This window comes from Eriocheir sinensis, chromosome 3 (assembly GCF_024679095.1).
Source record: "Eriocheir sinensis breed Jianghai 21 chromosome 3, ASM2467909v1, whole genome shotgun sequence".
Lineage (NCBI taxonomy): Eukaryota > Metazoa > Arthropoda > Malacostraca > Decapoda > Varunidae > Eriocheir > Eriocheir sinensis.
In genome coordinates, this window is record NC_066511.1 from 28,367,470 (window position 1) to 28,388,322 (window position 20,853).

The following is a 20,853-nucleotide window of genomic DNA, read 5'->3' on the forward strand; positions in this document are numbered from 1 at the left end:
AGAGTTTGCACGCACAGAGGCTTAAGAGTACGTAGCTCTTAGATATCTCGCTTAGATAGAATCCTGCCCCCTGGTGATGAGTTGGACAACGGTTTGACTGTGACTCCTCTCATGGATATATTGCTCTGAAAAAATCATGTTTCATCTTTTGTTGGTGCAAAATGATAGAAAGAATAGATGGAATCCTGCCCTGTGATGATGAGTTGAATACAGGTTTGACTGTGCCTCTTCTCACGATTTTATTGGCCAGAAATAATTACGTAAGTTTCATCTCTTAGTGGTGGACGTGTTTCAAAGGGAAAATGACTGAAAGAAGAAGAGGAACCGCTGCACAAGGGAATAGAGAAGTCATTATGCACAGGATATGAGGAGCATGAAGCGTGATACAAGGTGTCCTCTGTATGCGTGCCATGGCAACAACCCTCGTCAAGGAAAAAGTTATGAAAGAACTTGAAAGGTCTAAAATGATAATAAAAAAAAGAAAATGTGCTCGAAAAAAAAAATATATATATATATATATATATATATATATATATATATATATATATATATATATATATATATATATATATATATATATATATATATATAAACACGGGTCAAAAAATCCTCACATAGGAATAATAAGTTGAAACAAGTTGAAAGGTCGAAAAAAAGAATAGAGAGCAGAGAGGAAATGTTCGTATTTTTTATTTGTTTGTTTTACTTAGCTGAGGAGACTCTGCCACGTCTATAAGGGGCAGTTCTACAGTCCAACACAGTGTCCTTGTAAGTCCCTAAGGCCTAAACCATTCTAGACCTAGACTTTCCACAAAAGTCCGCTCTTCTACTCAGCAACCGACACACACACACGCACACAAAAATGAGAGCTTTCGAACTTACTGTGTGGAGCTTACGGAACTGGGTCGGTACTCTCAGACGCTTTCGCCTCTCACATCAACTATTTCCAAAGGTCGAAAAGGAGATCAATCGAGGCCTAATGAGTATTTTCTTTCATCCATGGCACAAAAGAATGACCAAACTATCATCAGGGTCATAAAACTACCCCAGGATATGCCCTCAACATCCAGGAAAGCCTTATGATATGTGAGTGTTTAAGCTCGAAATGTTTGAGAATACGGCGCCGGCCCTTTTAAATTCCCATGCACGTCGTCATGGGGGGTGAAGGTGAGTGAAGGCGAAAGGCAGGAAGGGAAAGTCTCGTCATGTCCTCGGTCTAAAAAAATAAGCAGTAATTGAGAAGAATGTTTCCTCGTTCTTCAAAATCTTTAGTCTTCCGTTTTCTTTTTTTTCCAGTAAACAAAATGAACGTGAGTTATTTAGGAAACTTCTAAACTCACGGACCCAAAACAGTGAGCAATCAATGGAGAAAGAGACACCCCACCCCCACCCCCCTTCTTCTCTCTCTCTCTCTCTCTCTCTCTCTCTCTCCAGCAAACAAAAAGAATGTGAGTTATTTAGGAAACTTCTAAACTCCGGACCCAAAACAGTGAGCAATCAATGGAGAAAGAGACCCTCCTCTCTCTCTCTCTCTCGTGAGGGAGGTGCCATGGCGGCCAAAAATAACACCGGAACTGAGAGGGACCGGCACAAGGTGAGCCAGTGTTGCCATCACGATGCAGCTTCCTTGCGCCGTGACTCTCCCCATTCCCTTCCTTGCGTCCTCCTCCTCCTCCACGACCCCCTCCACCCCCGCGAATAAGAATAAGCATCTAACTGGTGCGCCTGGGCAATGTAAGCGATGTCCTAGATTCAGTTAACCTGCATTTACTGGCTCTGTTACCATCCCTGATTATATACTGACTAGCTAGTCCATTTCTACTTGTATTATGCCACGATGATCAACACCTGTTTCATCCACCACTCTTACCATTACCAATATCAGTGCTACCACATCGCCAACCACCTATGACTACCACAAACAGCAAAACTAAAACAAGGATAAATATATCCAACCACTATAAGCAACATCAACACCACCACCACCAAGCAACCACCAACACAACACCCTCCCGCCAAAATAAAAAGTCAGGGCGGGTAATCAACTTTTTTTTAACATGTGCATCCCTGAGGACTACTGAGGATCACAAGCAGCGAGTTTAATTTTTTTTTTCCCATGTGTTTCCTCCTTCAGTCACACCTCATTTCCTTCACGTCCTTCCTCCCCCCCCCCCGCCTCCGTTCCCCCCTTTATCCTTCTCCCCTACTTCACGCTCAATGACAAACTTCCTCCTCCTCCTTCTCCTCCTCCTCCCCAACGTCATGCTCCCATTTCATTCCTTCCACCTCATAAACCTTTGCGCCTGCACATTAATTGCTCCATGTTCCCTTCCTCTCCTATCTTCCTCCTCCTCCTCCTCTTCCTCTTTATCTTAATCCTTTATTTGAAACAAGTCCTCCTCCTCCTCTTTTTCTTTTCCTTTTCTTCTCCTCCTTTTTTCCTTGATCACCTTGAGCGTTGTTGCGACTTAGCCCCCGAGCCGCCCCCGCCCCTGCCCCTATAGCCCACTTACAGATATGTCGAGGGCCCCCAGACGCCTCCTACTGATGCCATGGTTCTAATGGTATATTATCTTTTTCCTCCTCCTCCTCCTCCTCCTTTATTTCTTACTCTTCATATCCCTTGTTCTCTGCTACATTTCCTCTTCCTCCCTTCTAACTCTCTTCTTCTTTTTCTTCTTCCTCTAAGTGATCGTGACTCTCGCTGTGTTTCTCCTCCAAGGCGCAGGTGTTGATCTCAGGTAGCCATCGCACCTGTATTGATTGAAACATGCTTCCTTCTTCACTAATGCTCCACGTTATCGTTTTCATTATCATTCTCCTCCTATTATTTTCTTCTTTTTCCTCATTTTTTTTTTACCATTTCCTTCTCTGTTTTTTTTTCCTCTTTATCTTCTTCCTATTCCTGCTCCGCCTCCCCCTTCTCCTACCCCTTCCCTTCCTTATTATTTTTACTCCTCTTTCTCTTTCCCCGTTCTTCATCCTCTTTCTTCTCTGGCTGCAACATTTCATCTTCTTCCCTTTAGCCTTTTACTTTTTCTTCTTTTACTACTACTACTACTACTACTACTACTACTACTACTACTACTACTACTACTTCTACTACTACTTCATCTGTACAGAGAAGGATGACAAAAATGATTCACGGGGTGAAAAACTTGCCTTATGAGGATAGACTTAAGAATCTAAATTTACGCTCTCTGGAAAGACTAAGGTTGCGAGGAGACCTTACCGAAGTCTATAAATGGATGAAGGGTTTTAATAAAGGGGATGTCAACAGGGTTTTGGAAGTAAAAGAGCCAGGTAGGACAGTAGCAATGGTTTTAAGTTAGACAAATTCAGATTCAGCAAAGACATATAGGCAAGAATTGGTTCACCAATAGAGTGGTGGAGGAATGGAACAGGCTTGGTAGTCATGTTGTGGGTGCCAATACCATAAATACATTCAAGAAGAGGTTGGACAAATTCATGGATATTGAGGTAAGGTGGGGTTAGGATTACAGGAGCTGCCTTGTATAGGCCAACCGGCCTCTTGCAGATTCCTTACATTCTTATGTTCTTATGTTCTAAGTGAGCCTAAGCGTTCAGTAATTGTAGTATGTAGTAGTAGTACTTAGTGGTATTATTATTATTATTATTATTATTATTATTAGTAGTAGTAGTAGTAGTAGTAGTAGTAGTAGTAGTAGTAGTAGAAGCAGTAGTAGTAGTAGTAGTAGTAGTAGTAGTAGTAGTAGTAGTAGTAGTAGTAGTAGTAGTAGTAGTAGTAGTAGTAGTGGTGGTGGTAAAATATTGTTTTGTTTTCCTATTCGGTGCTCTCTCTCTCTCTCTCTCTCTCTCTCTCTCTCTCTCTCTCCACCCCGTGGCTACCTGTTATCTTGATTCCGTGGTTGATAACACTGTCACCGTCATATTAGTGATCATTATAGTATTGTGTTCGCCGATAAAAAAGACGGTATTCAACAATATAAGGCCTTCCACTGTACGCTTTCTCTATAGTTCATACATAACACTTGAAAAAAAATGTTAAGGGTTAGCCACGATATATATATATATATATATATATATATATATATATAGAGAGAGAGAGAGAGAGAGAGAGAGAGAGAGAGAGAGAGAGAGAGAGAGAGAGGTGGGTGATACTCCTAAATAAGCTAGAAGAAAATGACTGCGTTGTCACAAGAAGAGACATCTAAAATTGGGTCGGAAATGCACTTTTCCTTCTCTTTTGAACGAGTGAGTCATGGGAAAGAGGAAAATTAATACAACAAGAGGAAGGTTGTTCCACGAACAATCCCAGCTTCTAAACAAGGAAATTCTCTGAATAAGAATAAAAATCAAACAGCAAGTTGTTTCTTCGAAGATCAAGGCTTAAGCGCGATATGTAAGTAGTCCAAATACTTTAAAAAATTCACGGCTTTGAATGATTTCCCGCGGCTCATCAAAAATAACCAATCGAGGGCAAAATAAATGTGAAAAACCATTCATCTAAATTACTGTGAATAGATTAATTGCAAATAAATAACAGGATGGTATCAATATTACCAAAATATAATTATTTACGAGACGATGTTTGAATGTTTATATACCGTATTTACTTTTGTTTTACTCATCCTGAGAAAAAAGCACAAGAAAAAAATAATGTTTCCATTTCTCTTTCATTTTCCGGAACTATAACCCATTAGCAGCCTTCACTTTCATATTTAAAACACTCCAACGGCTGAAACTCGTAATAATTCATGTCAGGTTATCAAGAAGCAGCACACACATTCTGAGGCTATATCCAGATCTTTGGCCAGCCTTCCTGCAAGCATGACCCCGGAAGAGCAAAGAACAATATAGCGCTTCGTGTGTAATGGGCAGTGCATTTTTTTGCAAACCGATTGACTTTTGTGATACCAAATCCGACATGAGAAACATGCTGCTGCAAGATGAGAGCGAAATGAAAACAGTACCAGATATCAAAAAAAAAAAAAAAATAAATAATAATAATAATAATAATAATAATGATAATAATAATGTCCCTTTGACTTTACAAATGCACCCATCTCACTTAACAGTGGTTAAAATTTCTTTGTATGGATCAATATTATGAGTGGTGATGTAGGAAGCCTTAGTTCACCTACTACTCAATACCACCATACCAAAATCATTATCAAAAGACACACCATTATTGTACTTAGACAGCTAAAAGTATCCAATATCGTACACTACAGCACCGGGAAAAGGCAACACTGGGGCCTCATTTTAATTCTCAGCGGGCACGAAAGTTCCTAAGTGTTGCGCCACGCTAACCAATGAATGCCTCTACTAGATATACAAAGTTTGGGTTTTGCGAAAAAAAAGAAGTATGAGAGTCATGTGCTTGTATCAACAATGAAGATGACTAATCTTAGTAAACAGTCTTACATAATTTGCTTACACACAAACACACACACACACGCACAAGCGGATGGAACCGGGAAAAGTTGCACCTTTCCTCACCCTCAGCCAGTCAGGGGCACATGATCCGTGACGTCATGGCAGGCTATGACGTACACGATGATCTCACAGGCAATGACGTCAACAACGGCTTGTTTTTGAGACCCAAGGATGGCCTCCTGAACGATACTCACTGACGCCAGCGCATAATCAAGACAAAACTTACCTTGAAAATCGGAAGAGAGGCAGAAAGAGCTTCATCTTGGATATCAAAGCACGGTAACATTGTACATAAATGATTTGTGACAAGATTAAATTGATGCAGCTAACTTGTCTGTATTAAGGGAGGAGTTATGATATTAATTTGTTCAGCCACAAGAATATATATTACCAGGTGATAATACTTCGGGAGCCCTTCTGCTACTCAGTGCTGTACTACTACGGGCGGTGAGCTCATACTGGGGCGATTTAAGGATGCGTAGAGACTGCCAACTTGAACGAGGAAACTTATGTAAGAAGTCATCCCTTGCTTGAGATTATCAGTTGCAAGACTTTCAACGATTCCTTGATTTTTCAGTTTGCTCTTCACCAGATCATCTTCCAAGTTAAAGTCTGCTACCCACACCTCTGCTCTGGCTTTATTTTGACCTGTTTTTAGGAGTTTCGTGACCCTCACCGTGACCTCCTGTTGATCAAAGACGTGGAAAAGGATAAAGTTTAATCTAGTTGACCTGAGGACGGCGTAGAAGTGCGAGAAATTGAGAAAAAAGCGAAAAATATATATAAGTTAAATTTGTGTCCATACAATTATCACTATTAAGTTTTAGGGAAGTGGGTGGGACGAGGTGCGGGGGCGTTAGACGGAGAACAACTAGACTGACAGGGATTTTCTAAAATCTAAAGTATGTAAGCATCAATTAACATGCATTCCTATACCACAATTATTCATTTTGAGACCAGCCAGACTTCGAGGCCCTTGCTGTTGCTTTTTGCTCTTGATAGTACAGGCGGTGAGCTCATGTTGGGGCGATCTAAAAGAATGCGACGTGACTGCCAACTTAGCGTAAACGAGGAAACGCGCGAAACTCAAGTAGGAATAACTGAAAGCCATAGCCATAGGTGAAAATGACATTACACACATAGTGACAGACGTACGGTATATCCTGTGTGTGTGTGTGTGTGTGTGTGTGTGTACTTAACACATTAGATGAGGATGTAATACGAGCTAGCGACCTGCTTAGCCATTACTGATAAAAGCCCCATTATAACCACGGCACAATCATATTCCATGCATTTTTTCCCCCTCCATCAGGAAACAAAAGGAACACCACGTACAGGACAGCAACACAGCGGGCGGGATGAGTCAGTCACCCGAACACTCACATGCCCAGCTCGCCATTACCATTAACTTTCCCACGGTCAATACTCTACTGTAGCCATTTATTTTCTTTCAAATGTCATCAGCTGCCAAGAAAATACTCCACATTACTGGATGACATCAATTCAAGGGAGGAGACAGGAAGATGACACAGAGGGGAATACCTGTCCGAAGAAATAAGAAATAGAGCGAAGAGGAACATTATTTTTGGAAACGCCCCGGGTGTCTTCAGTTACCTGATTCACAAGAGTTGCTTTGTTGGTTTGTTCCACGTCTTATTTCACCTACATTTTACATGTTACCGTAATTTTTGCGAAGAGGTACTGACTCATCCTCCCATGGTTTAGCAAGTTTATCAGGAAACATAACATTAAATGATAACACGACCAGCCACTTGATCGAGTCAGTGGCCATATGTCGACAACCCCGAATAACGCCATATGAGTTTCAATGGAGCAACTTATTTACTTATATATACATGTGATTCAGTTATCTATATTCAATGTTATGTTGGTTACACTGGTATATTGGAATGGTATATTAGGGTTAATACGGACTTAACGTATATATTAGAGTTGCTCTTTTCCGGGCATAAATATTGCACTGTGAACTTGGTACTACTACTACTACTACTACTACTACTACAACTACTGCTACTATTGCTACTACGACTAATATTACTGATAATGCTAATAATAATATAGTAATAACCGCTCGAACAAAGAAAAAATCAGAAAGTGGTGAATGGCACCTCAGTTACTGCGTCACTCGCCCGCCGCCGCCGCCGCGCCCTCCCTCACCGCCTCCTCTCCTTGCGGCGCACCAGTTAACCTTCAGCCGTCCATGAGTGTGTGTGTGTGACTCCCTTCCCTAAGCTTTACTACCCCCTAAGGACACGCACAAGTTAGTTTGTAGAGCTAGACAGTCTCCGGACAAGCCACGATGGGCTGTTTCACCAAGCTCGCACTCTTCATCATCAACTTTGCCATCTTCGTAAGTATTGGGGCTATTTTTAAGCCTTACATACACCCACAAACTTTCTCCCGCCCTGTTTGTTTCCACCTGTGCCGTGTGTGTGTACAGCTGCCGCCACCACTCCCTCTGATTTACATAGAGTTTCATAGAAATTCAGACCACACATACCCTTAGGTCTAGACTTGGTGGTCTGTCCGTGTTGCACTCATGGCTACCTCCATGGTTGCACTGGATCACTGAAGGTGGGAGCTTATTTCATTCTACTACTACAACGTTGGTGAAGAAAAAAATGGTGGAGTCTGAATTTACTAATCTACATTTAAGTTTTGTGCCATTATTTCTCGTTCGCAGTGTCATCGATTATATGCAATTTTGCTACTACGACTAATATTACTGATAATGCTACTACTAATATAGTAATAACCGTAAAACATTCGGTCAGTTTTCCTCGGAGGTGACGTTTCTCAAGAGAAAATGAGTTGATAGCCTTTCGTCGAAAAGTTTGTTGCGCAAGGAAGGGATCATTTTTGTTGCCCGACGTTGAACACCTAATTTAGCAATGTCCATGCTACTACTACTACTACTACTACAACTGCAAGAGGTCGAGTGGCCTACACAGGGCAGCTCCAGAATCCCCCCCACTATTCACGATGGGTGAGGTAGTTTCAGGGGTTACAGGTAGAGAGAGGCTTGATCCTCGGTTTACCTTCGGTACGGCGTACGCCCCAGTTCCCTATCTCCTTACTGCACCCACACCTCACTGCCACCTGTCATCCTCTTCCATGTAGCTATCCAGTCAACTCTTATAACAAGCTATCGTCCCTGCACTAACTATGTGACTGCTGAGTCTATCCCATTCCCCCACCACCCTATCACTAAACGAATGCTTGCCTATATCTCTCCAAAATCTATACTTTTCTAATTTAAATCCATTACTGCGTGTTCTATCATACTGGCTAATTATCAGTACTTTACTTATATCGCCTTTGTTGTAACCCGTGACCCATTTGAATACTTCTATCAGATCTTCCCGCGCTCTTCGTCTAGATGATTTAGCCTATCTTGATATGGGAGGTTCCTCAGCCCCTAAATCCTCTTGGTCATCCTCCTCTGAACTGATTCCAGCAAGTTGATGTCCATTCTGTAGTGTGGGCACCAAAACTGGACAGCATAATCTAAGTGTGGCCTAACTAACGCTAAATAGAGTCTGAGGATGACCTCTGCACTCCTGTTGGTTACCGTCCTGTTAATAAAGCCTAATACCCTTGTTAGCCCTATTCGTCGCACTAATACATTGCTTCCTTAGTTTTAGGTCAGAGTTCACTAACACACTCAAATCCCTTTCACACACTGATCTGCCTATCGCTGTGGAGTCTAAACTATACCCGTGTACTGATACTATTACTGCTACTATTGCTACTACGACTAATATTACTAATAATGCTAATAATAATAATATAGTAATAACCGCTCCAACAGAGAAAAAATAAGGAAAGTGGTGAATGTCACTTCGTAATCGAACCTTATATTTTTTGTTCCAACTTTAAGAACCTAACACTTTTTGTTAGAGGGCATTCCCTACTGTACACTGCTGCTCATAGCTTTAACTAGAACTCTTGGAATGTTTGCGAAGGCTTCTGAATACAAGGAATTGTTTGAAGGCTGCTAGAAAATAAATAGGGCATCATATAAGCGGTTACTTAAGTAGGAACCGAGATAGGGTGGCGTGCATAAAGTAAATTTTAACCACTGGGAATAAAAAGGCAAAAATTAGATGGATTAAGTACTACCAGAATATAGGAGAGAGGTGGGTGGGACAGATCCCGACAAACAGTCGACAAAAGACACGGTACTGTCTCGAAATTCATCTATCCAGTGTATGTAAACAAAGCCCGGACCAACCAAATGAGGGGGGCGAGACTTTTTTATAGTGATGTATCGGATACCAATATTTAGAGCCCCGCGGAGGCTGAGCCGGTTATCTTGTATTTCATAAAATGCGGTTGCGGATATAATTGAGGAGACAAGATATTTTTTTTTGGCGAATACGGACACAACTGCGGATTATTTATTTTTACCTCCATGTCCGGGGTTGCGGATGCGGACGCGAATTTTTATAAAACCATTACAGTACAAAGTACATTTATGCAGTCGAGAGAGAGAGAGAGAGAGAGACTAAACATAATTCAGTAAAAATTTCTCTCTCTCTCTCTCTCTCTCTCTCTCTCTCTCTCTCTCTCTCTCTCTTGGTGGAGTTGTATATGTTCCGTTGTCATCTTTACTTCCCACAACTGTGTCGGAACTCTGCAAAGTCCTACTCTGGTCTGTTGGTGTGTCTGAACCCTGCATGCCGCTGCTTCGTTACTTGGAAGGGATGTATAAGGGTGTGTGTGTGTTCTGGTGCCGCTGGTATAATAAGAAAAGACATTTGAAAAGGGAGAAAGTTGCACCAAGAGACCATTTTCAAGATATAAACTGGTCTGAAGATATTTTTCTGCAAATAATGAATTACTTGTAAACAAGTAGATGTATGGTAATTTATAACTTTTTAAACATACCGGTATGCTTATTTATTTTACTGTATTTTCCTTTGATTATTTATGTTACTATTTTCTTAATTTTTTTTTTAAAAACTATGCATGTCCAAATATGATAATTATTTGACTTATATAATTACTATATATAATTCCTAAGAAGAATTATCAAATTTTTTTACATTCCTTATTAATTTTGGGGTAGTACGTACTGTAGGCGGTTCTGCTACAAGGCTTGGGGAAGTTCCATATGTATTGGTGAATTAAGAGGTGAAAAAGAAAATATATTGATTGACATTAGTTTCTTCAATAGCATTTTTGTGTATGATGCTTAAGAAATCATGTTCCCAAGCTTGTTGGGAGAGTTAGGGGCATGGTAGTATAGAAGCAGTGGATTTCCCATGGTGTCAAAGCACAGAAATTTATCAGAATACCAGTTTTGGTCTTGCTTTATGATTTTTGTAGAAATGTACCCGTTTCTGTTCTAACAAATTATTTCTCTTTCAGGCCTTTGGAGTGGCAATAGTTGCCTTGGCGTCCATCATAATACACAAAGATGACACATACAGGGCATTGCTCGGTGATGGTGTTTTCACTCTCCCCATCATAGTTCTCATTGGTGGCCTGATCATTGTCATCATTGGCTTCCTGGGATGCTGTGGTGCTATGAAGGAAAGCAAGTGCATGCTGAATACAGTAAGTATAATTTGTGTTTGTCCAGAATGCCAGTCTTACTCCAGTAGATGAAGTTGCTTTTTTCTGATAAGTTTTGATAGTTTTTATGTATGTGCTCAATATGATAACCTTTACTTACAGAATTTGATGCATTTTTTTCATTGTAATCTCTTCCCTCCCTCCCAACCAAATAACCTGAAGTCCAACAAATAAAAAAAAAAATGTATTGGTGCTGATCACGTATCACTAACCCAAAATATATATACAAGAAGGGCATCACTAACAGACTGGACTGACCATCTCCCCTAATTAAGAAAATATACTGGTGTGATGGGCCTACACTAAAAATAAATATAACAAATTTACATGATTTTGTCTGTCATCAATAGTTCAAAGAAACTAGATGTTACTCAGTTTTAAATTGTTAAGCCTCTTCCCCTCAGTTATATCATGGGTCTAAAGTAGACAAAGTACTGCATCAGGTAAGTACTTTTGTTGTGTACCCCAAGAGTCCTGGTGCATACCTCTTGTAGTACCTCTGCTAGAGAACCCATGCATTAGTCATGTATGTACTTAAGAAAGAGACAATAAAACTCTCCCCCCCCCCATCCTCTCCACACTATAAGCACAGAATCATTAATATAGTCACATTACATTCAGGTAGGCTGACTCCTTTGACAATATGTTGGCATTCACCATAGATTTAATTTTCAAAAAACATTCACCATAGATTTAATTTTCAAAAATTATTAAAGACCATAAACTGATTAACTATTTTCATTTGATGTTATGAATGAATAAGTTACCTGACCTCACCTAGGCTTGGATCACCTGTATATTGTTGTTTGATCAGTTAAATGACTAATTTATTTTGGTTGACTGCCTGACTGATTATTAGTGTCAAAAACTAAAAGAATTTGTTCATTATTCTGCAGTGTTATCGGCCGAAATACAGTACATTATACATCATAGAAAAGTAAACTTCTGCATGTCAGCTAACTTCCATTTTTTTAATTTAATTTTGCAGATATTGTTTTCGTACAATAGGCGTACTTAACATCACCTTAGCCAATCCAGGATTCAGGATGTTTCCTAACTTAAAGGAGGTATTTCGTAAAGAATCCTTAAAGGAGGTATTTTGTAAAGAATCCTTATAACCAAAAACTAACTAAAATTAGGATTTCTTTTCTTGAACAGAACATTGAATAAACAACAGAACAATTATATGAAAAAACGTATAGATTATCATACTCGGAGCATAGTATTTACTGGTTTCCAACGCCTAACTATTGCCAAGAAATGCCAGGATCTAACTTTTAACGATAACTATAGATGAGTTTTTACTAGTGACACGAATTTGTGAATGTTCATCATAATAGAATTTCACTCAAATAAGTGAATCAGACACCACAGAAATATTACCAGTGTGTGTATGAATTAATACAAAGATAAGCACATACTTTGATTAACTCTAGGATGTCTCGTGGATCATTAATAAATAAAAGCAAAATATCCGGATAGGCTACTCTTTAGCCCGCTTCCGCCTATGGCTGCCCCAAAAAGTCCCTTCGCCAAGTTTGTACCCCACATATGGTGATGTTAGGTGCGCCTATTTATGATTAGTTACAATTACTAAGCCTTGCAACGAGACAGAATTTACCCCTTGAGGAGGAATAATAAACTACAAGCAGTGGAACTAAAACATCTCTTCAACTGATGGCATGTGGCTTCAGCTAAAGTCAAGCATAACACCACTGATGTGAAAGGGTTAAGAATGAAATATTAAGTTGGGCAGAGGACGAGATAGAGCTGAAATTAGGAAATTTGCCAGAGCAGGATGGAGGACACTCGGTAACAAACAGACTGAGGTGGAAAATGTCTGGATAAGATTTACTTTGCAATAGACTAGTAATGGATTAGAATGAAGATGCCATTGTCTGTTGCACCTGTCAATCAGTTAACACCACGATTGTTGGTGTTAAAAAAAATGTCAAGTTTAGCTTTGACCAAGGTGTGGTTTCCTGTTCGCTTTTATTAAAGCATAAAGTTTAAGGAACAGTCACTACACACATGCTCATTAATCCTCACATGTACCTCCCCCCTCCAACACATACACATTGAATATTAGTGCTTTTGAAGTTGTTTGACCTTTGACCAGTAGAAATTATATAAGTAGTGTGTGTGCCAGCATGTTAATCAGGGAAGGGTTATTTTCTTTAGTAATAGGAAAAGTTGTCTTGATTTTATTATCTATCAACCAGGGACACGTATGTTTGTTTTTAGTCCCTTAAAAAGACTGAAGAAAGATTAAAAAGGGGGAAATATACTAATTAATATGCTACTATATAGTGCCATGGATTGCTGTAAAAGCTGAAATATTCATGGTTAATTTTTTTTTTATATATCATTATTGCTTTAACCCTTAAAGCGCGGGTGTTGAAAATAGTTGATAGTCGCTGTTTGGACTCAAACAGCGGATGTCGACTATAGTCGACAAGGCATTTTTTGAATTAGCGCATTGTTAAATTTAATTTGTTTATGCTGAAGTAGAGTAAGCATGTCATTTTCTTTCAAACAATACCCATGCTTCCTTAACTATTTAATTATTGGTCAGTGTATGCCTTGTGTTAGCTTTGAGAAGATGTCCTCGAGACATCCCACCTCTTCTCACCTTCCAATGAATTTCATCCACAAGATGGGGGCCCTCAGCACCCATCAAGGGCATCAGGAAGGCCCGGAAGTTGATTTTTTGGGGTGTGTTCACATACTGTATGAAAGTTATACTTTTTATTACTAAATAATAGAAGGGAAGTCCTCTAGGGGTGGAAAACTGTTTATAATAATGTGTTTTCAGTGATCCTACTTCAATATTTCATACTCGCTCTAGCAATGGTAATATAGTCTTCAGATTAACGTCAAAGGACAGTTAAGGGTATGTACTTTACAATGATACTTCATTCAGTCATGTGAGGTAAGAGAAGTGAAGATATAAAAGGTTGAAGTGAGGTATGTTTTTGCCTGAATATGTCTATGGAGGACAGGCACGGCAAAACAAGCCCGCGCTTTAAAGGTTAATACCCTTCAACTCTTCATTCTCACTTAATTCAATTTTTTCCTTTACAGTATGCATTCATTGTGATTGTCCTGCTCCTTGCTGAGTTGACCTGCGGCATCCTGTTGCTGATTTACCCTAACCAAGCTGAGGAATTCCTCAAGGAAACCATGGGTGAAGCCTATAAATCCTATGGCGAAGATCCTACTGCTACGAAGTCCATTGATATCATACAGAGTGATGTAAGTTGCAAATTTACTGTTTTCATGGTGTGGTTTATGCTTAAAATTTTTTCTTTAATATTTGTGAGACTAAAGTTGGGAAGTCAGTATTGTTTAGCAGATAGCTAACAGTCATCATGGAGAAAAAATCATTTTCCAGGTTAATATAATGACCTGATTATAAAGGTGGCTAGCTAAAGAACAGGCTCCCTTGTTTGCTGGTAAGAATATAAGAGATTTTGGAAAATGTTCTATAAGTTTATTACTGTGGTGCATTCCACAAGCACTTGGCAGATTATAATAATGGTTTAGTCTTGCGAAGATAATGAATTACAGGAGAATGACTAAAAATACCATCTGAGGGTGTGAGGTAAAGGGTAAAAGGAGGAGAGGTAAGGTAAGGATGAATGGGGTGTGAAAATGTGAGAGTTCAGTGAATGACAGAATGGTGTTAAAGTTTGGTAACCCAAGTGTCACACTTACCCTGTGTACAAGGGTAACGGGTTCTTATCAACCACAAGCTCAATTAATTGATGAAACAAACATTCATCCTGCATATATAAAAAAAAAATAATAATAAGTGGAAAATTTTAAGGGAAAAAAAATACAATTGGCCTTCCCTAGTGGAGATTGAAAAAAAATCTTGCATACGCAACCTGCATTGACTTTTCCAGCCAGACCTTGTGAACTAATGGGGCATTAGCTATGTTAAGCTATGATGATACTAGCCACTCCTATCCTGGGATAGGGTTTGGAGGTGAAGCCAGCCTTGCCCACCTAAGGGAAGGAATGGGCCACAAGGCAGAAAGAACCATCCAATCAGTCAGACCCGCTCCCACTGCAAATGTTAAAAACAAACGGCTGTTTACATTTAAGACCAAGGGAGTAATGTAAGGTAGGGTTGGGAGTATATGCTATTAACTGTGTATGGCTATGGTGCTAGTGTTTAGTGATATTTTTCTATTGCATTGATTGGTATCTTTCTTCTAGTACATAATATTTTGAAGATTTTTTTATATAATCATAAATTTGCATAATGATAAATTTTTGTTGGAGACCATTGTCTTGGTGGAACCCAGCCAGCCCCTTTTCCTGCCATTATGCTAATTGCAAAATGCTCTCAAGGTAGCCAAGGTCCTCTATTTATCATGAGCACCGTGAAAACATAGTTTCTCTGGCATGGACGTTCAGTGACGGTCAAGTTTAGTGGGGTTGCAGTGCACTGTTTGAGTAGTCCAAGTGGTGGAGGTGACTGACTGAGCCTGAGCTTGAGCCACAATGGATTTGCACACAATGTTTTGCAAGTCAACAGCAGTAGGAGCCTCATTCCTTGGCTCCTCCTGGGGCCTAGAAGTTGACATGCTGAGGCACATGTCTATCTTCCTCATGCTCTGCAGCACCCTGAATTGATGTGCCATAGCAAGATAAGACTGTGTTTAGGAAGAGTAGCCTGCACTAGCTGAGTGAGTCTAGGTAGTCACTGGCTTCCCGTCTGCCTTGCTCTACACGCTGATACAACTGGTACATAATGCTGATTGTTGTAGTTTTGTGTGTTATCTCCATCATAGCCTTAATGTGGATAATTTTCCTGAACTAACTGCAATATGGTAATAGGTTTGGAGATGGGCTCCATGCGGATGATGTACAGTTCCAGATACGTAATGTTGATGCATATAACTGAACTTTTATTGTACTTTCAATGAAACTGTCAAGTTTATTAGAGGAAATAATTTTAGTATTATAATAGGAAGCCTGAATAAATCTCCACATTTTTCTTGACATGGCACAACAATATTTGACATATTAAACATACCAAAAAAATTAAATAAAAAAAAAAAAAAACTGGAAAGAACTCTGCCCAGTCCAGGGTAGATCCTGCCAAAAATAAAACAAAACGACAACAAACCGCTGCATTGGACAACAGGACAGAGAATGTTACGAACGTGCATGCATGCATGCACATGGTATTTCCATCACTTAACCTTGCATTATGAGGAATGGTGATAGGTATGTGATCAGTCCCCATGCAGATTAATTTGTATTAAGAAGTAGATAACTGAGGGTTTACTCTTTATTAAGCTTTCAACTAGGTACAAGTACTTCTGAATATGTAGGTTCTCCAAATATTAAGACCGGAGGGTGACTTTGTGGCTATGAGTTGACTAAGAGTTGCCAACTAACAGATGATCCCCTATATGCTACCTGGAGATGATAGTTTGGGCAGAACGGAGTAGTATGAAATTGCCCATCACTCGGGTTCCTAGAGAGTGCAGGTTACCCAGTCTCTTGAGTCAAAAGGATTTTGTCTCCAATCCAATTTAAAGGGATTCATTCCTCTATTCCTCCTAGGATCAAATTCCATTTTCTATGAAAAATTTGCAGTACTCAATTCTTTTAGACTGTTTTCAATATTTGTTTGTTTATTAAAGTTATTATGAATCAATATGTACAGACTAACCATCAAATGTATGGTCAAAATATTAAGAACATTTTTGCTTTGTCTTACCTGATCAACCCCTAACATGATGTAAAAAAAGAAAAAGTTTCATTTTATATGTATTTAAATGTAATCATGCTGTATTTTATTTTCAGCTCCATTGTTGTGGTGTTGAAAACTACACTGACTGGCAGAGCTGGCCTTATGGTCAAACTGGTAATGTCAGCAGGGGATGCTGTAAGGAAGATGATGGTTCAGGTACATGCTTCATGAACAAGAATACATTGCCTGAAAGTCAGGCTGCAAAATCTATCTACACTAAAGGTTGTTATCAAGCCATGAAGGATGACCTGAAGGAGGAGGTTGTTGCCCTGTGTGTGGTACTCTTCATCATGGTGGTTATTCAGGTGAGTGCTTGGGTTGTAGGGTTTGCATGAATTCATATGCACCATTCACCTGGTTTACATATCAGGAAAAATTACTCGGGGAAAATAGAGCTTGAGTTATGACAATTTAATACTAGAATCTATATTAATAAGAATTCCATATTTTGACAGCAGTTAAATTTTCATTCCTCTATTCAATTTCATGAGTAGCTACATAGGCAGTTATTTTCCTGATGTGAGTACCAACTGAATGATTCATGTGAATGTTTAACCCCTTCACTATAGCCGGGCCAAAACAGCGCCCCGCGTGCCAAATTTTAAATGTCGCTATTGAATATAACAAGTTTTCAGCCATAAACTCGACACGATCATCATGTATTACATATGAAAACATGCAGAATTAAATGGTGCACATAAAGAAACTAATTAATTGATGATTTTGAGATGTAAGCATAAATATAGAGATAAAATAACTTATATTGGCTAAAGCGAGCCAGGACACTGTATGCGCGTCCTCGGTTATGGTACGGGGCACGCAAGGACGCAGTATACGCGTCCTCGTGTTGAAGGGGTTAAGCATAATTTGCTTTTCATCTTTCTAATTGATATTTTGATGACTTGTTTATACCCCAAATTTTGTCTTAAGAGTTGTGACAAAGCTGGAAGATTTATACTAATGTGTATTCATTCAACAGGTCCTTGCTGTCACTTGTGCTTGTGGCATTGCCAAGAGATCATCGAGCCATCACTATGCATAGAGATCAACTTATACTGCAGTGTTAGCATCAGTGGCCGCTAACACAGTTTTGTAGGAATCCAATCTCCATTTTGCCAAGGGGAAATATTTCTAGATTTAAAGAAGTACATTTTTTTGTAACATGAATGGATACATTTTACAAAATATTTTTATGCATTTCTTTAAATTTGTAGCTCTAGATGGATAGATTTTATTTCACCCATTTGATTTGTAGGTGGATAGATTTTATTTCACCCATTTGATTTCTAAAGTTTTTTATAACTGCAAATACATGAGCATTTTTCTCATTGAGTGTTGTTGCAAATAGTTTGTAATGCAGTGTACAGTTTCATGGATCTGTAACCAGGATTTATCACAGAATACTTTGTCAAGGTGGTTTGTGACACTTCTAATAGCACAAGGTAAGATTCATATTGATGAACCTTTATACTTTTCAGCTGCTCATTTAATTCCTGACATCTGTAGTACTGCTTATTTCAAATCTCAAAGTTGCATTCCACAGATCTTCTCTCAATACCATTAAGATAAATTATTGCCGTTCACAAGACCAATAAATTTTTTAAGAAATTCTCTTGTTTGCTTTCTTTATCAATCTTTATTAATGAAACTTAATTAATAACTGCCATATATCATTACATTCTTTTAACTTCAGAACAAGTTGAACAGGAGTAAACCTCTATAGGTAACTCCTTATTTACTATAGTCTTAAATTGAACTTTTAAATGAGTACAAAAACTAGTACTGGATCCACTCTGTATAGATATTCTACATATATTTTATATTTGGAAGAAGTTCCTCTTGTTAGAAACCAAAGTATTATGCATGTTTGGTATATAAAAATACACAAGTTTGTGCTTTTAATCACAACTGACCTAAGTTCTTTCACTATTATTTGTCTAATTACTGTAAGAATAAAGTTCAAACAAGTGCCTTGCACACACCTCGGTGATCTGCCTGTGTATGGCAAGGCACATACTGGTGTCTTGGTAAGCAGTAGCACTATTGTTCCTGGACAGGCTTCATGGTGTCACTTGATTTGCTTTGGGTTTGTTAACTGGTTGTTAACTTGTAAGCATGAATCATTTTGTTCAGAATTTGCTTCAGTTTACAGTTACAGACTTACAGTTGATCATTAGCTTTTTTTCATAGAATTGTCACTGTACCTACAAGTCTGCATTTATGCTTTGATTTCTCATTATTTTTGTACATGTTATATATGTTTATCTTGAAACATTTAATATGAAAACCGAGATTTATATTTCTGTATCTGATTTTTATTGTTCATACATTTGACTAATAAATTATTCAAAGTTTTTTATAACTCCTGATTCTTTAATGTTGAAAAAATTATATTCTTATTTATTTATTTATTTAGTATCTAATGTATGCTTAGGCAAGGGTGGAGATGAAAATCCAACAGTAACAATCACAATGTATAATTTCATAACCTACAAGCAAAGTCAAACTAAAATAAAGAAGTTGTGCATGTATTATCAAGGTGTTATAGAATTTTTTTAAAACTTTGTTATAGATTTTGAAAGGAGATGGTAGGCAGATATGTTTAGGGGAAAACAGCATGAAAATAACACTTAAGTTCCAAGAAGGGGCAAGCTTGCCTGTAAATCTTTCCCTCATGATCACTTGGGAAGTATAGTATATTTATATATGGATAGGTAAAGCCAGCATCTTTTTGAGGAAAGAAAGTGATTTTGAAGTGCTGAAAGCAATATTGTTCCTCAAACTGATTCGTAGTAATAGCTGTAAGTAAAGACTGCAGTGTCATAAGTCGTGTAATCCTACATGGAGGGTTTCAAGTTTGCCTGAAAATGCAGGACAATAATCAAATTATAAATTATAAATGTGAGCAACCCAAAACTGAAACTGCTCCATTTACTCAGAGTCTCGCGTAGTTTCACATATGTACTAATCCTAGTTATAAGAGAAAATTAGTAACTGCCCAAATAGGCTAAACATTCTAAAATGCAAGAAATATGTGTGCTTTACTATGGGAAGAGTTTTGGAAGACTTTCCATCCATTTACCTACACTTTCCCTAGGAATAAAACTGGATCTCTTGAGGCCGTAGTCATGAGCAGAGATGTCATGACCAAGGAAACCACAGGCAAAGCATCAAAATTCCCTTGCTGGTTTGATGTCTTATGCTATCCAAATCCCTCATACAAAAGTTAACCAGTATCTTCATTCTTTTATCCCTCTTAAAGGCCCGTCCAGACGAGGGGCAGTTGCTCACCGTGCAAACACTTAAGCAGCAGCACAAACGAAGGAAACAGATCTGGCAACAAACAGTGCTACCAGATGTTGCTGTGTGCCACAGTCTCTACTCCATTCACTGGGCAAAGACTGGTGGGCAAACTTGTGTCCACACTAGGGGCAGTTGCCTGCTGGGCACTGCCCGTTGATTGTATATTCCTCGCTTGTTTAACAGGGTTACCAGGTCGAACAGTTGGTGGAGGGTTTTTGCCACAACCAGGCGCACATAGCAGACCGGGCACTCCAGGGCAGGCAGCGGCCGATAGCACAACCGGACTGAGAGTAGCACAACATGGGCTACAGCAAGGGTGCTGTCTATATAGGTCTATAAATTGCACTGTGGCTTCCCTTGACCACACCTGTTCTTTGCCACATGGGACAGACATATTTTCCTGTCAAGTGTAAAGTGGAAATCTGAAACTGAGTGCGAGGGAGTTCCGCAGGTTAACTTCGTGTGTCTGGCACCATGCTCTCTTTATACCAACCATCAAACCAGCAGGCACTGCCTTGCCCACAAACAAAAAGCCCAAGTGCTGCTCCAACAAAAAGAAAGCGAGTTAGAAGCAAAGGTCAGTATATGGGTGAGCAAGAATAGAAAGTCAAGTGCAGCGGGATTGTGGGAGGGGGGCAGGCGTGCAGTGAGCAAGTTCAGAAAAGCAGTCGGCATGAAAATCATCAGTAGAAGATAGAGATGCAAGATTGTGGCAGAATTTAAGAGGTAGGAGACTGTCAGTAAGAGGAGGGAAG

The 20,853-nt window shown here is 39.1% G+C and overlaps 1 protein-coding gene across 1 annotated transcript; it reads left to right on the forward strand.

Moving 5' to 3' along the window:
- Nucleotides 1-7,586: 7,586 nt before the first annotated feature.
- Nucleotides 7,587-19,150, forward strand: LOC127007490 (23 kDa integral membrane protein-like). Its single transcript, XM_050878582.1, has 5 exons — nt 7,587-7,792; nt 10,816-11,004; nt 14,107-14,277; nt 16,849-17,100; nt 17,775-19,150. Exons 1-5 carry the CDS (start codon nt 7,742-7,744, stop codon nt 17,835-17,837), a joined length of 726 nt encoding a protein of 241 aa, XP_050734539.1. The 5' UTR covers nt 7,587-7,741; the 3' UTR covers nt 17,838-19,150.
- The last annotated feature ends 1,703 nt before the right edge of the window (nt 19,151-20,853 follow it).

Excerpts from the sequence above, each read along its gene's own strand:
- LOC127007490 (XM_050878582.1), top strand. The coding sequence starts at position 7,742 with ATGGGCTGTTTCACCAAGCTCGCACTCTTCATCATCAACTTTGCCATC. Across the intron at positions 11,005-14,106 it reads GCAAGTGCATGCTGAATACA|TATGCATTCATTGTGATTGT; the intron begins GTAAGTATAATT and ends TTTCCTTTACAG. Across the intron at positions 17,101-17,774 it reads TCATCATGGTGGTTATTCAG|GTCCTTGCTGTCACTTGTGC; the intron begins GTGAGTGCTTGG and ends TTCATTCAACAG.